This window comes from Salmo trutta, chromosome 23 (genome assembly GCF_901001165.1).
Source record: "Salmo trutta chromosome 23, fSalTru1.1, whole genome shotgun sequence".
NCBI classification, from domain to species: domain Eukaryota; kingdom Metazoa; phylum Chordata; class Actinopteri; order Salmoniformes; family Salmonidae; genus Salmo; species Salmo trutta.
The window spans coordinates 25,123,767-25,139,814 of NC_042979.1; the positions used below are offsets into that span (position 1 = coordinate 25,123,767).

The following is a 16,048-nucleotide window of genomic DNA, read 5'->3' on the forward strand; positions in this document are numbered from 1 at the left end:
GTTGTTATCTCACCTGATTTTGGTCTTTTCTTCAGGTAACATGGTCAAACCTTCTCGGCCATTGGCCCAGCTAAGAAGGCTTGTGAGGAGTAGGGCTCTCAGCATCATGGAAATGCCAGGAGAACCCTGTGGTGAGCAAAACAGTTTTTCTCCCATTTAATCTTTGACAGGTCTGTACAGAAGTAGGTGTTCCTGTGACCTCAATGACGCCCCAGAAATATCAAATAATCCAATGCATTTCCTCTTCATAGTGTGGCCTCATGGACAAGCACCAAGAGTTCATAAAGTTGATAACTGGCTGTCTCCACTACAGTTGATGGGTTTAACTGTCAAGCTAGTTGTCAAAATGGCTAATTGACAACAATGTCACATTAACCCATACCTTACAAAAAAAGATTGCAGTTTTGAAACAGCAGTAAACGTGCAGTAACTGCAGTAGACTGTGGTATTTTGGACGCAGTAACTGCAGATTAACTGCAGTGTACTGCACTGTAACAGTAGTTACACTGCAAAATCACTGCAGTTAAAACATTTTGGGGGGGGGACACAGTATTTGCAGAATACTGCAGTTATATAGCACTTTAACTGGAGTTATACTGCAACCTTATTTCGTAAGGGATAGCAACTGTCAACAACTAACAGGTTACTTGATATGTACACAATGACAAGGCATGTTACCCCTGGCAGCTCAGGATAATTAATTAGCTAGCTGGCTTAACAAGTGAACCAGTTGACATCTGTACAGTAGACGTGTACCTAGCCAACTTGCTAGCTAGCTAGTAGCTATGTCTATATACTTCGAATCACACACGAAGCTCCTCGTGTTCACTACTAGTGTGATTTCCGAGTCTATAATCAGACGTATACTCCAAAGGACAGGGAGGATCTCCATTAGGTTAACTTGCTTGCTAGCAGCTAGTTAGCTAGCTAATTAACAAACAAGACTGAACGCCGGTGGTGATGTGTCTTCTTTCGTATTGCAACACAAATATCCCTATTCTTCCGTGTCAGTCCCAGTCTCACGAACAACGCCGGGTCTCCCGACCCGAAAAGGGTATTTCAACCAAACCGTCGATGAAACCCCAGCGAGAAAACTATTTTCGGAAATTAGACTGTGCTCAGTTTCTTTGGTGCTTCATTAGCTAGCAAACGTTACTTTACTAGCTAGCTACTCAACAACCCTTGACAAGCTGGAGACTGAGAGTGCCTCTTGATTCTATTGGTTAAGGCGGCGGAAGTAAAATGAAAACATTATTACATTTGTATCACGTTAAAATGGCGAGTGATATTGTTTTTTAAAGTTACATTCTTACTAGTTATGGGCATAATATTGGATTACAATGTATCCGATCCGTACTTTTTAACTTGAAGAAACATGAATTCCTCCAGTCTTTTAAAACAACACTGCAATGTACCTATTTTTTTTATATATGCATTATTACTTGATTATACCTGAAATGTAGTGTATATACAGATACTGCATACGCATAGTTGCCTCCAGCACGTAATTGTATAATGGCCACGAGACTCCATTTACCATCTGCCCTTGCGATATTTTAACGTCGCATGGGGGCGGGCTCATGCTGTTGATGGTAGCCTACAGCCCTGCGATCAAAACAAGTATAAGTGGAACGCAGCTAAATTATTGCAAAAAAAAAATGTCTGCAGTTCGCTGTCTTCTGTGATGGGGAGTCGAAGGACCTGAGGATTCCCCCATAAAATTCTTATTTGTCTGCTCAAGTTGATCAATCATGTCTGTAAGTAGTTTCTTCGCATAGCATTCTATGTGTTGCCTTTGATTTATCCCCCCTAAAATACAGCTTTTTTAAAGGAGCTCAGCCCGGCTTTAAATTTACTCTTGAAAGTTGTAATAGTAGAATGCACAAGGTGCAATTTCGAAATTTGGTAGTGCATCATCAGTTCCTCTTGTCATGTTCGTCATTGCATACCTTGGAGAGCTATTTATACTAGCCCATGTCAGCTAACGTTTTTTAATAAAAAAATGTGCCCATAGATATTGTTGTAATATTGTAGTCACTCAAATATAACATGAATACACATTAGACATGGCAAAATGTATAGAATTGCCATAAAATTTGCTTTAAAACTGCAAAATGTTCTTTGCACCCTGTGACAAGATGTGTAGAATTGCAGAAAAGAAGGTTCTAAATTTGCAAAATTCTCTCCACCAACAAGAGGGGTGTGAACAGTTTGTATCATGAACAGTGCTTGGAAAAGTTAGAGTCCATCCTCCTCCGATTTAAGAAAATATAATTTTCATGGCATGCTTTGTGAATGAATGAAGCTGTGGATTATTCTCCATCCACCCGAGTGATTGAAGATTTAAAGACAGAATAACAAAATTTACTACATTTCAAAAACAAAAAAGCTGTGGATTTTTGTCCATCCTCCCCGATTCAGAATATATCATTAGTCATGGCACACTTTGTGTAAGAACTATCGAATATTGAAATCAGAAATCGTATTGATTAAAAAATACAATAAATTGAGGTCTGGATTATTCTCCATCCACCCGATTCAGAATATACCGTCTTCATAGTCATGGCATGCTTGTTTCAATAGCGAGTCACGAGAGAACCGAATATCCTGTGGACGCTGTCATTAATTGCCACAAATGATTTGGTCTATTGGATTAGATTGGAAGACAGACACCCTTTTTTTAAAATGCAAAACCTGACAAAGGTAGGTTGAGGGGCAGGTAAGGAAAGGTTTTGAGATTGTACGGGGCCGTTTCCCCAAAAGTATTTTAAGGCTACGTTCATCGTTGGAACCTAAGTAAGAGCATCGTTAACCATTGTTACTAAAGTTTCTCTTGAAAACGCTGGTTATTTAACGATTGCCTCAAACCAGTCAACTCGTAAACCGCTACATCGTTAGATGCTTTTTTGCCTTTCTGTGTCACATACACAGATCTCCGCTAAACACAGAATCAAGATTGTTCTGTCTTTCTGTGACACTAGATACAGTATGTTTCCATTCACTTGTCCAGGGGTTTCTTGTCGACATTAAGAAAGTTTGCATGGAAAATTGATGCGATAATTGCCTGCTAGGATGCGTTTACATTTAACTATGTTGTAGATAAAAACAGCTGGGTGTAGTGACGTCACACCTAAACAAAAAAAAAACATTTTCACAAAACCTGCTGTGTCGAATAAAAAGTGTTTCCATTACACATTCAGGCAAATTGCGCATTAATATATTGGCGACAGCCTGTAATGACCTCCCACCTATCGGTTTCATGGTTCAGGTAGCCCGCAAAAGCCAGCAAATATTTGCCACTTTCTAATAATTATGTGCCAATATATCCCCACGGTTCGTGCCATGGTGAAACTTGCAGTTTGACAAAAGAAAAATACACCCCTGTCGAATGGATAAAAATGTTGATCTTTAGAACATTTCTGCTGTAGACTCTGTCATTTCCATTACACATGTCCCAATTTATTTATGTCAAATAAACCTGGGTCAATGGAAACCTGCCTAGAAACTAAAAATACAAAATTGCAATTTTCTTTGCATAACAAAGGATATAAAACCGAGAACTGTATTAAAATATAAATACAGTATAGGCTACATAGACCTATATATTTCAATGACAACATATATTTCAATAGTTTTATTTAGCTATTTGTAAGTTTTTGTCTTTAGGCAAATGTTTTGCCTCAATATATTTCATGATGTGTAACGTGCAGAATGATGTGCCAAATCTTGATTTAGTTTTATTATTATTATTATTATAACATTTGAACTAGGCAAGTCAGTTAAGAACAAATTCTTATTTACAATGACGACCTACCCCGGCCAAACCCTAACCCGGACTTCGCTGGGCCAATTGTGCACTACCTTATGGGACTCTCAATCACGGCGGGTTGTTATACAGCTTGGAATCGAACCAGGGTCTGTAGTGACGCCTCTAACACTGAGATGCAGTGCCTTAGACTACTGCGCCACTTGGGAGCCCAAAAGATTTTGTGCATTATTATAGGATATGCATTAGAATATGCCGCCTCAATATTTGATATCTCTCTGGGAAATGATTCGTTGTCACTATTGTGGAATAATTTGAATGTTAAGGTAAGATTTAAAAGGGAGAACGCTGATCCGAGAGCAGTGCTTCCGCTCTTTCGATCCTATCAGTATCGACACATGCCTCTACGATGAACTTAACAAACGTTGTCTCTGCTTGGTGTGTTGGGAAATGCATGTTACATCTTAGGCCGTTGTAGGAAAGAAAGATGCATCAAAACCACTCGTAAACCTAAATTCCAGATCTATCTATCAGGAAACCGGGCCCAACTTTTGTATACTTCCCCAAAATGTAAGGAGAGAATGAGTTTGATTTCCTCTTACCAGAGCTACAGCTAATTGCTTTCACGTGGTATAATAATGAAGTCCACATCATGGCCTCACATACAGTACATTCTTTATCTGTATCAGCTCCTATGATCAGGCATTCCAATGGAGGACTATTGGACAGGTGACATATTAAACAGGACTGCATCTGTCTGGCAGAGTTTGGGTAACACCAACAAAGCACATTCCTGTGTTGTCATTATCTACCTGACAAAACAAAAAATATTTTGTACATTTTATATATTTGACATTTGTTGATGTAACCACTGTTCATTGGTTATGGATTTGCTGCACAGGTCCCAGATCTGGTCTGCTGCCTTGCAGTATATTGTTGTTCTTTATTGTAGTTATATGGCTTTCTTTTCTCATACAGATGACCTTCGAGGCAGGGAGTAGAGTGACGCTGCTGTTTGACTTCTGGGATGTGCACGGACCCGCAGGTAGGCTAACATTGACAGGCCTGTGCCCTCAGGAGAATCTACAGAGTAAATCATATATTTCACAACCTGTTTGTCTGGCAGTCAAAGTGCAGTATAACTGCAGTATGCTGCAAATACTGCATCCCAAAAAGTAATTTTTACTGCAGTAGTTTTGCAGTATATTCTGTACTTACTGCGTCCAAAATACGACAATCGACTGCAGTTACTGCACTTTTACTACAGTTTCAAAACGGCAATCTTTTTTTGAAAGGGTGACCTCATTGTGTTGTGAATACACAGTTTACCCCCTTCATCCTGCATAGTGTTTCAGGTACAACAAATTAACTTCTTGCAAATGAGATATTTTAGATCTGTTTCAATAGGGCCCCAAGTGATGGATGTACTGATTTCTTACATTCTTAGATTAGGTCACTGTTGTAGTCTGTACAGTACTATGTACAGTTGAAGTCGGAGGTTTACATACACTTAGGTTATAGTCAAAACTCGTTTTTCAACCACTCCACAAATTTATTGTTAACAAACTATAGTTTGGGCAAGTTGGTTAGGACCTCTACTTTGTGCATGACACAAGTAACTTTTCCAACAATTTTTAACAGACAGATTATTTCACTTTTATAATTCACTGTATCACAATTCCAGTGGGTCAGAAGATTACATACACTAAGTTGACTGTGCCTTTAAACAGCTTGTAAAATTCCAGAAAAGGATGTCATGGCTTTAGAAGCTTCAGAAAGGCTAATTGACATAATTTGAGTCAATTGGTGGTGTACCTGTGGATGTATTTCAAGGCCTACCTTCAAACTCAGTGTCTCTTTGCTTGACATCATGGGAAAATCAAAAGAAATCAGCCACGACCTTAGAAAAAAAATTGTAGACCTCCACATGTCTGGTTCATCCTTGGGAGCAATTTCCAAATGCCTGAAGGTACCACTTTCATCGGTACAAACAATAGTACTCCAGTATAAACACCATGGGACCACGCAGCTGCCATACCGCTCAAGAAGGAGACACGTTCTGTCTCCTAGAGATGAACGTACTTTGGTGCGAAAAGTGCAAATCAATCCCAGAACAACAGCAAAGGACCTTGTGAAGATGCTGGAGGAAACAGGTACAAAACTATCTTTATCCACAGTAAAACGAGTTCTATATCGACATAACCTGAAAGGCCACTCAGCAAGGAAGAAGACACTGCTCCAAAACCGCCATAAAAAAAGCCAGACTACGATTTGCAACTGCACATGGGGACAAAGATTGTACTTTTTCGAGAAATGTCCACTGGTCTGGTGATACAAAAATAGAACTGTTTGTCAATAATTACCATCATTATGTTTGGAGGAAAAAGGGGGAGGCTTGCAAGTTGAAGAACACCATCCCAACCGTGAAGCACGGGGCTGGCAGCATCATGTTGTGGGGGTGCTTTGCTGCAGGAAGGACTGGTGCACTTAACAAAATCGATGGCATCATGAAGCAGGAAAATGATGTGGATATATTGAAGCAACATCTCAAGACATCAGTCAGGAAGTTAAAGCTTGGTCGCAAATCGGTCTTCCAAATGGACAATGACCCCAAGCATACTTCCAAAGTTGTGGCAAAATGGCTTAAGCAAAACAAAGTCAAGGTATTGGAGTGGCCATCACAACGCCCTGACCTCAACCCTATAGAAAATGTGCCCCAAATTTGTAGGTAGAACTGAAAAAGCGTGTGCGAGCAAGGAGGCCTACAAACCTGACTCCATTACACCAGCTCTGTCTGGAGGAATGGGCCAAAATTCCCCCAACTTATTGTGGAAGGCTACCCAAAACGTTTGACCCAAGTTAAACAATTTAAAGGCAATGCTACCAAAGACTAATTGAGTGTATGTAAACTTGTGACTCACTGGGAATGTGATGAAAGAAATAAAAGCTGAAATAGATAATTCTCTCTACTATTATTCTGACATTTCACATTCTTAAAATAAAGTGGTGATCCTAACTGACCTAAAACAGGGAATTTTTTACCAGGATTAAATGTAAGGAATTGTGAAAAACTGAGTTTAAATGTATTTGGCTAAATTGTATGTAAACTTCAACTGTATAGTTCCAGACCGAGCTGTGGTCTCTGTTGAACATTATTGCTTTCAGCCATGATAAGCTCTGTTGTCAATGTGTTTGCAGGGATGGTGCTGTCTGTGTTCGTGGTCCTCCTGTTGACAGTGTTCTACGAGCTGCTGAAGGTGTGGAAGGTCCGGCTGGGAAAGCCCTTAGAGCAGCCCACTCAGCCAACCTTCCCACTGACCTTGCCCCCTCCCCTCCACTCCTCAGACAGCCTGTCAGAGTCTTCTCTGGCCCCCACGGAACAGGCTGCTCCCACTCCCTCCCCCATGAACAGGTAGGATTCACACAGGAACCCATGTACTTCTCTGTAATTAACATGTTCCAGAGATGCTGGCTTTAATCTACTGCTTCACAAATTGGCAAGAGTGCGCATGTGTAACAGTATTGCTTCTGTCCATCTCCTTGCCCCAACTTGGGCTCGAACCAGGGACCCTCAGAACACAGACAACAGTCACCCACAAAACATCGTTACTAATTGCTCCACTACTTCAAGGACTCAGAGCGAGTGAGATCACTGATTGAAAAGAACCCACCGCTAACTAGCTAGCCATTTCACTCCTTCCCCTCCCGGAGGACCTGAGCCCTGGGACCATGTCTCAGGACTAACTGGCCTGATGACTCCTTGCTGTCTCCAGTCCACCTGGTCGTGCTGCTGCTTCAGTTTAAACTGTTGTGTCTGCGGCTATGGAACAGCCAGAAGAGGACTGGCCACCCCTCAGAGCCTGGTTCCTCTCTAGGTTTCTTCCTAAGTTCCTTCCTTTCTAGGGAGTTTTTCCTAGCCACCATGCTTCTACATCTGCATTGCTTGCTGTTTGGGGTTTTAGGCTGATGTAAAAAGGGCTTTATAAATACATTTGATTGATTCACACAAGTTAGACATGCACCTGGTTTCCCATGCCTACATAATGCACTGATAAATTATGAATAAATAACAGCTGATAATTAGACCCATGAGAACCTGAACTGTGCACCTCTATATAATGACGCCAGAGAGAGTACTGCAGTAGTCCCAGTTGGTATTAGATAGACTGTTGTGGCCCTGTCCGCCTGTGTGGAAAACAACCTGTGGTTACCTAGGTTATCCCATTGGCTCAGCAAAACATTGCCTGCTCCCGCACATTCTCACTACTTAGAAAAACGTAATGTTAGAACTTCCCTCATGCCCCTTTTCATGACGGCGCTAGCAGCCACAAGAGTGCTAGCTAGCTACCAACCGAAACATTACGCTAGCCAAGAACAACACAAACAAACGGTCTACACAGCTACAAGTAGTGAGTGGAGTTAGTTTAAATAAGTTAATGTCTTACCTGTGACGAAATGTTTTTCCACACACATAGCTATGTGTAGCCTACTTGGACACCGGGTCCCCACATTTCCCACTGAATATCCCGAAGCAACAGGGCTCTTCTAGCAGGCTACATTTCCCTACATGGAAGCATTGCAACCTGTAGGTCGGGATTTTATTTTAATCTGATTACATGTACATTGAACAACACAAGCTTTTTGGCATGTTTTGTTATTTCTGTATAACAACTTTGACAGTTGGCTCTTTTACAGTGGGGGTCAATGTTTTCCCCAATTTGTTGGTGGTGGTGGTCAAGGGGAAATTCCTTCTTATGACCTGAATACCGATTTGGAGTATATTACTCTTCTGTCTCCTCTCCACCAGATGGCGTCTCCATGGTATCCAGACAGCCATGCACATCCTGCAGGTGACTCTGGGCTACATACTGATGCTGTGTGTCATGTCCTACAACACCTGGATCTTCCTGGGGGTCATCTTGGGCTCTGTCCTGGGATACTTCATATGGTTCCCTCTACTGGGTCAAATCTGATCAAACAGCAGAATCGAAAGAGTCCTTTTCCTGGACTATAGATCTACAGGGACTAGATATCCCATACCTGTTGGTCAAAGATTTGATCTGAAGAGCATATCGTAGAAACTCCCATGGTGTTTGTCATTCTGACTCTGTTGTGCACTGATGCGCAACAAGTGCATCAGCTTGCTAAGTGACTGTGTCGCTTATCAAGTTACCTGAAGTGGAAGGTTGTTCCAGTATTTCTTCCCTACTTATACATGATCTTACGTAAAAAGCAAGATGGAGACTTCCATATAGTGACACAGATGTACACAGAGTACAGCATGGTAGATGAGTGATCAAGCACACCCAAGGTACCTTTTTATCAAAGTTTCATTAAGTTTTACATTTTGTGTTCAAGCAAGGCAACTGTTACCCTGTACTATGTACTACACATCCACAGTCATCATTTTTACCAGGGCCCGTGAGTAGCTACAGGGCTCGAGTTCAATGGTGTCAACCTGTGGTTACTTGACTTAAGGCAGGGCTGCCCAACCCTCTTCCTGGAGATCTACTGTCCTGTAGGTTTTCAGTCCAACCCTAATTTAGGATATCTGATTCAGCTAGTTAAGGTCTTGTTGAGCAGCTAATTAGTAGAATCAGGTGTGTTTAAATTAGGGTTGGACTGAAAACCCACAGGACTGTAGATCCCCAGGAAGAGGGTTGGACAACCCTGACCTAAGGTTTGTCATTCTACCATTTCACTCCAAGATCAGACTTCCAGCCAGCACTCTAGTCACAAGACAACATTGAGGAATTGCCACCTTGACAGCACAGAAGCATGTGATGGAGTATTGGAAACTCCATAGATACTGCATGTCAGGCTCATTGGGTAACAGATTGTTCTATTGCTCTGAAATACGGAGGATAACAGAATCTGGGTCATGTTGTGTTTTTTAATCATTTGCAAGAGAGCCACCATAGTGAAACCAACCATTTTAGTGCCTTTTATATCCAATAAACAGATTAATATTTTCATTTTAATTAGCTATTTTCTGTTGAATTATCCAGTAGCCTAGTTTAAAAACATGAATGAATGCAATACTTTTTTTTATGCCCAATTGATCTATAAAGTCAACTGAAAGTAGATAACGGACTACTATTGAGAAATACCCATGTAGACATGTGCTTACTGTTGTGCCATTTTATTCTAATTATAAAAATACCACCAACTAAGAATTCTGTAAATCAAATATGATCTAATTGATTTGAAAATGCATTTTAGTCTAGAGATACAGATGATCAATAGGAAAACCATAAAATCAACTTATTTATCCATACAACTATACCCAGTCATACATATAGCTAAACACAATCAATAAAAAGATCTTGCATGGAGCTTTACATATAAAATAAAGAATATGGCTGGTGCATTGAGCACCACACAGTATTTGTCATAAATAAGAAGAAGGAAACAGAGGCACTTTGAGTGAACTAAGTAACCCTTTAAGTCATGGAGTTACATGGAAATATTTTCCTCAAGGCTACAAACTGATTAAGCCTGATTTAAGAACAATGTGCCTCAAATATACAGTGTCCATAAACATAGCATTGATAGTTTAGAAAATAATACATTTGATTTCCCTCATTTAAAAGAGTGGGGGAAATTACTTGGTTATTTTCCCATGATTCCCTTTGTTTGGCCAGAAGAGACTGACACAGAGGCCTCTTCATGACAAGGTACATAGCCTGCCGTCAGTCATCCAGACCTCCCACATGCAGACTGAGCATTCTCTCTCAATGAGATTCTGCTGATGCGTCACAGTCAAAAGTTATCAGCAGAGAAAGTCCCTTTAGTAACAACTGTAAGCATAATTATGACGGTGGCATTTCAGTAGCACTGTAGCCGACATGGGACCTCTAGCATCTATAATACGACTGTAGTGACTGCTACCATTTGAGCAGCTCCCCTCACACTAAAGGGTTGGACCAACATACATAGAAAATAAGTCAGTAAGCAAGTGCCATTTCATGCTGAAGTCATGCACTGTAAAAAGATAGTGTTGAAACAATAAGGCCACTTGTGAAAATAAAACAATAATGGTTGAAAAGGAGGCTCAACATACACTTATTCAAAATGTCTGACTGGTTTTATACAAGTTGCTAAGTCAATGTAAAAACATGTTAAAAAGCAGTGTTCCCAGACCCTGAATACAATGACAGCTACATCTCTATAATGATATGTTATACACAACAATGTCCATTACAGTAGGATGACATGCCAGACTGTTTGCGTCAACTGCCTGCCTACAGTGCCCCCTACTGCTGAATAAAAGGACATGCAATGACCAGTGGGTGTGTGACTGCCCATGAACCATAGAGTTATAACTATCTATGTCATGCATCTCTGTACATATCCTTAGGGCCCTTGCAGATAGGCCTCTGTAGTGTAATGTGTATCTTCTGCATCCACAATTCTCCCCACATCCCTTATCCAATTCTGACTTAAATTATTTAAATTCCTTACTCCTTAGTGACCACACAATCTAAAGATAATGCAGCAGATACCTGGGGTTCAGTGTCACACACAAAAGCTTGACGAATAAAATGTAAAATGAAGAGAAATTAAACTTGAACAAACATGACTCCAGATGAGGTTGGAAGTCACAGTTAAATAGGCCACTGTTGTAGATGTGACTGTACGGAATATAAACCAGAAAAACAATGCTGAGGGGTCAGGAATTATCAGTTAACACAGACTAAAATGAAACGTTTTTGCTCCCTTGTCCTACCATTTAAAATCTTATATACAATTTCTGTCTCGCCCTCTGCTGTTTTCCCAGTGAAGTCCTCCCCGGTCTCACTCGTGAAGTGCAGTGTCTCCCGGCTCAGAGTCAGAGTCTACGGCACACTCAGTTATCCTCTCTCCATCCTCTTCCTGTACCGCTATCTCTATTTCCTGTATGGCGTTCTTGATGGCCGCCTCGTCTTCCTCCCCCTTGCCTTCAATAGCTGCCTCCCCCTTTTCCTGAAGCCCCCCCTCAGCTTCCTGGTCTGGACTTCCTGTTTCTACCAGCTGCTCGTTCACTTCCTGTGGGGCGCTCATCCACTGTGGTGACTTCCTGTGCATCTCCTCCACCACGGTGGTGATGAGTGTCACCTCCTCCTCCTTCCAATCCTCCAGCGTCCCTGTCCCATTGGTGAGAACAGCTAAGTCCTCCTCTGAAGCTGAGACCATCATCTCTACCACCGGTTTGCTGTGGTAACGGATCTCCTGCACGCTGTCTGAAGAATCAGGCTCCTTGGGGGGGTCTGGTTCCGTGGGGGTCTCTTGCTCCTTGGGCTCCTGAGCTTTAACCTCCACCTCCTCCATCTCTCCCTCCTCGGGGATGAAGTCCACCCCCGGCACCTCCAGGCATGACTCGTAGGGCAGTGGACCCATCTCGTCCAGCTGGATCATGGAGACCACTTGCCTACGCCTCCTGCTGGACTGGCCGCCTCCTCCCAGGGCCCCTTCAGGCTCCTCATTCCCACCCCTGTATTGGGTGGCCCAGTCTACCGAGGGGTTCTCCCCCAGCAGGTGGAGGTTGGGGTCGCTGTTGGTTAGGATCATGCTGTCTCTGTACAGGTTGTGTTTCTTCTGGACTGCCGCCTCTTTCACAGCTGTAGGCAAACATTGAATCACTAAATCAAATCAAATGTATTTATATAGCCCTTCTTACATCAGCTGATATCTCAAAGTGCTGTACAGAAACCCAGCCTAAAACCCCAAACAGCAAGCAATGCAGGTGTAGAAGCACTACCATGTTAACAGTTAATTTGTATCACATTTACATCAGGGCCATATCACCAATCACCTCAGAATAGCACTGCTGGATCTGCTGATCTAAGATGACCATATAATCTTGTTCAGTACTCTGAGATGATTTGTGAATATGGGCCTAGAAGGACTCTCCAATTATCTATGACAGGCCAGTGTCTCCATGCATGCCCACCACTCACCCATCATGATGTCCTTGGTGACAGACTGCAGCACCACCTCCTCAAACACGTTCTCCACCAGGATGAACTGGGAGAAGTCCTCAAAGATCAGCTCCTGGAAGCGAGGGAGGTCCTGAGAGGTAGGAGATGAGAGGTTATAGACGAATGCACTCAACATAGGCAACGTCCCAAGTGGCACCCCAGTCCCTATATAGTGCACTACTCTTGACCAGAGGTTATAGGGTTCCATACGGGTGGCTAGAGTCTGAGGGGTATTACTATATTCAGTGAGCCTCACCAGATGGAAGGAGGGAGAGAGCTGCTTCAGCATGTAGGGGATGATGATCTGTAGCACGGCTTCTCTGAAGAACTTCTTACGCACCGTGCTACTGTCATAGTCATATTTCTGACAGGGACAGAGAGGGATAAAGACACAAGACCTTAGACTCTTTGATCCGTGATGGCAAGGGTTGCAAAATTCCATAAACCTTCCCAAATTCCCAGGTTTTCTGGCCTCCCGATTGGAATATTCCCGGTATCAGGTGGGAAATCTGGAACCCTCCAACCAGAATTTCAGGAAAACCTTGGAATTTTTGGAAAGTAACTGGAATTTTGCAACCGTATTGAGGGCCAATCTATTCTTAAATCAATCAATTAATCCATTCAATCAATCAATCAATCCAGTCATTCGCCTTCATCGTAATCCACCCTCAGTCTAACTAACGAACCTTAAGCACTCTGTCTTGACAGCAGTGGATGGTCTTACACAGGTCCTCTCCTCCCTGGACCTTTCCCTCCAGACTCTGGTGGAGCAGATGCTCAAACGTGTACACAGCATTGTCCATTTGCTGTTACAGAGGAGAGAGGACATAAATGATACATTGGGGGGGGGGGGGGTACATTCCTACTGATCTAACATAGCTCATGACAGCTGTACTTTTATAGCCAATTAGCGTTTCTCAACATGTTCAAAACACGTGAATGCATCCAACTCGTATTTACTACTTCACAACTACAAAACTAAAAACTACAGTTTTGGTAGTCTGGTGTGGCAGGGCACATCCATGCCCACTATGCCTACTAGGTGGTGGGATTTGTGGGTTAAGGTCTCACCTCTCTCATGAGGATTTGAGCCCTTTGGATGAACACGGAGGGGCTTGACACATCAAACCTCTGCTGCAGTCCCTCCAGATTCAGCTGCTCCACCTTCTCATAGCAGCTCTGCATCTTCACCGGGTGGAACGCCAGCATAGAGATCTTCTCCATGTGCTGAGAGAGTGATGGTGAAAGGGATGAGGGGAAAGAAGGAGAGACAGAGGGAGCGAATGAGAAAGAGGTGGGGGTAGGTAGAGAGAGAAAGGGTAGGGGAGCGAGAGAAAGAGTGGGGGTTAAAGACAGACAGGGATGAGGACTTGGCACCAAAGACAATCCCCCAGGGTCCCTGCGAACCCCTCTTGTGTGTCCAGTCCGGTGGTCCACTCACCTCCCCGAGTTTGTCCTTGCCCCCTCCATTGAGCGTGTTCTTGCTGACCTCCACCAGCTCTCTGAAGAAGACGTCTCGGACCTCGGAAAAGCCTCGGCTAGTGGGCTCCATCAGGGCCTCCAGGATGGAGCTGAGGAAGGGCTGGACGCTGCCCCGCAGGAGCTGCTCTGCCCTGGGCAACACCAGAGCTACAGAGTGGGGAGACATGGAGGCGTATTGTTAGTCACCATGGTGGTCAGTAGACAGTAAACACCCACACTTCCAGACCACAGTATTACCCAGAGCATTACCTAGCAGCCTAAACTCCACTCCATGGTGAAGGAAGTTTCTGATGAATTTCACCAATGGAGTGGATCCGAGACCAGGCTTTGTGGAATCTAGCTCTAACTGCATCGATTCGCCCAAGGTCAATACTTAAAAAAATACAAATTACGAAATGGCCACCTTTGTAATTACGTGCCTCTGTTTGCTGAAACCATACTTTTCTAATAAACGTTAATCAAATACAACCACCAACTGTTTGCTCAATGGTGTTGCTCTAAGATTTCAACTCAGCACAAATGCGCATGTGGCAATTGAATCTCAACAAGGAAAAAGTCAGTGGCGGTATTTGATTAACATTTATTGTAAAAGTATGTATTTCAGCAAACAAAGAAAGGCATGCAACTACAGAGGACAAACAAAGGTTGGCGTTTCATAATTTCAAGTTGGAGCTAGATTCCACAAAGCCTTGTCTCGGCTTACCCAAAGGCATCAGACTGAAAAGTCAGGGGGAAAGCAAGGGTGGGAACAGGTTCAGGGAACAGAACACAAAAAATAATGACATTATTTGAGGAACAGAACTTGAACAGAAAACTAAAGTGATCTGTACTGTTCCGGAACAAAGCCGTTATTTTATAAACGTGGAAACCGGTTAATAACGTTATTTTACATTCCGAGCATTTTGTTTCCAGTCCCACAAAAATCCTAACAAAGCGCCTATGCAAAGCCCTCACTCCGTCACTCAGAAACTTATTCCAGCGTCTGCCTGCCAGCTGGATATCTTTGCTACTTTGCTACTGTGTGTGTGTGTGTGTGTGTGTGTGTGTGTGTGTGTGTGTGTGTGTGTGTGTGTGTAGGTTACCTGCCCCTCCACACTGAAGCATAGGTTACTGTAGCCTCCTGACAACATTACATAGATTACTGTAGCCTCCTGACAACGTTACATAGATTACTGTAGCCTCCTGACAACGTTACATAGGTTACTGTAGCCTCCTGACAACGTTACATAGATTACTGTAGCCTCCTGACAACATTACATAGGTTACTGTAGCCTCCTGACAACGTTACATAGATTACTGTAGCCTCCTGACAACGTTACATAGATTACTGTAGCCTCCTGACAACGTTACATAGGTTACTGTAGCCTCCTGACAACGTTACATAGATTACTGTAGCCTCCTGACAACGTTACATAGATTACTGTAGCCTCCTGACAACGTTACATAGGTTACTGTAGCCTCCTGACAACGTTACATAGATTACTGTAGCCTCCTGACAACGTTACATAGGTTACTGTAGCCTCCTGACAACGTTATATAGGTTACTGTAGCCTCCTAACAACGTTACATAGGTTACTGTAGCCTCCTGACAACGTTATATAGGTTACTGTAGCCTCCTAACAACGTTACATAGGTTACTGTAGCCTCCTGACAACGTTACATAGGTTACTGTAGCCTCCTGACAACGTTACATAGATTACTGTAGCCTCCTGACAACATTACATAGATTACTGTAGCCTCCTGACAACGTTACATAGGTTACTGTAGCCTCCTGACAACGTTACATAGGTTACTGTAGCCTCCTGACAACGTTACATAGATTACTGTAGCCTACTGACAA

General features: G+C 42.7%; 3 protein-coding genes across 6 annotated transcripts in view; 1 reads left to right on the forward strand and 2 right to left on the reverse strand.

Moving 5' to 3' along the window:
• The window catches only part of LOC115159661 (ER degradation-enhancing alpha-mannosidase-like protein 3), a 32,361-nt gene extending 31,154 nt beyond the window's left edge, over positions 1–1,207 (reverse strand). Inside the window, exon 1 of one of the 2 annotated variants that reach the window (XM_029709599.1) lies at positions 14–1,206. In XM_029709599.1, coding sequence (XP_029565459.1) covers positions 14–156 — 143 coding nt within the window. In that variant the 5' untranslated portion in view covers positions 157–1,206. Of the gene's footprint in view, positions 1–13 lie in introns of both variants that reach the window. The other variant, XM_029709600.1, reaches the window with a different exon arrangement.
• On the forward strand, positions 49–9,747 carry LOC115159663 (probable low affinity copper uptake protein 2). Of its 3 annotated transcripts, none has more exons than XM_029709605.1 (4): positions 49–131; positions 4,745–4,811; positions 6,965–7,178; positions 8,574–9,747. In XM_029709605.1, exons 2-4 carry the CDS (start codon positions 4,745–4,747, stop codon positions 8,737–8,739), a joined length of 447 nt encoding a protein of 148 aa, XP_029565465.1. In that variant the 5' UTR covers positions 49–131; the 3' UTR covers positions 8,740–9,747. The 3 variants fall into 3 exon arrangements, with proteins under 3 accessions (XP_029565465.1, XP_029565464.1, XP_029565463.1); XM_029709604.1 differs by lacking the exon at positions 49–131 and adding an exon at positions 1,306–1,757; XM_029709603.1 differs by lacking the exon at positions 49–131 and adding an exon at positions 2,211–2,703.
• A 145-nt stretch (positions 9,748–9,892) lies between these two features.
• The window catches only part of niban2a (niban apoptosis regulator 2a), a 49,380-nt gene continuing 43,224 nt past the window's right edge, over positions 9,893–16,048 (reverse strand). Inside the window, exons 9-14 of the mRNA XM_029709601.1 lie at positions 14,168–14,355; positions 13,798–13,953; positions 13,413–13,532; positions 12,983–13,090; positions 12,706–12,817; positions 9,893–12,366 (exon numbers count right to left, since the gene is read on the reverse strand). Of these exons, the coding sequence (XP_029565461.1) occupies positions 11,564–12,366; positions 12,706–12,817; positions 12,983–13,090; positions 13,413–13,532; positions 13,798–13,953; positions 14,168–14,355 (1,487 nt within the window). The 3' untranslated portion in view covers positions 9,893–11,563. The remainder of the gene's footprint in view (positions 12,367–12,705; positions 12,818–12,982; positions 13,091–13,412; positions 13,533–13,797; positions 13,954–14,167; positions 14,356–16,048) is intronic.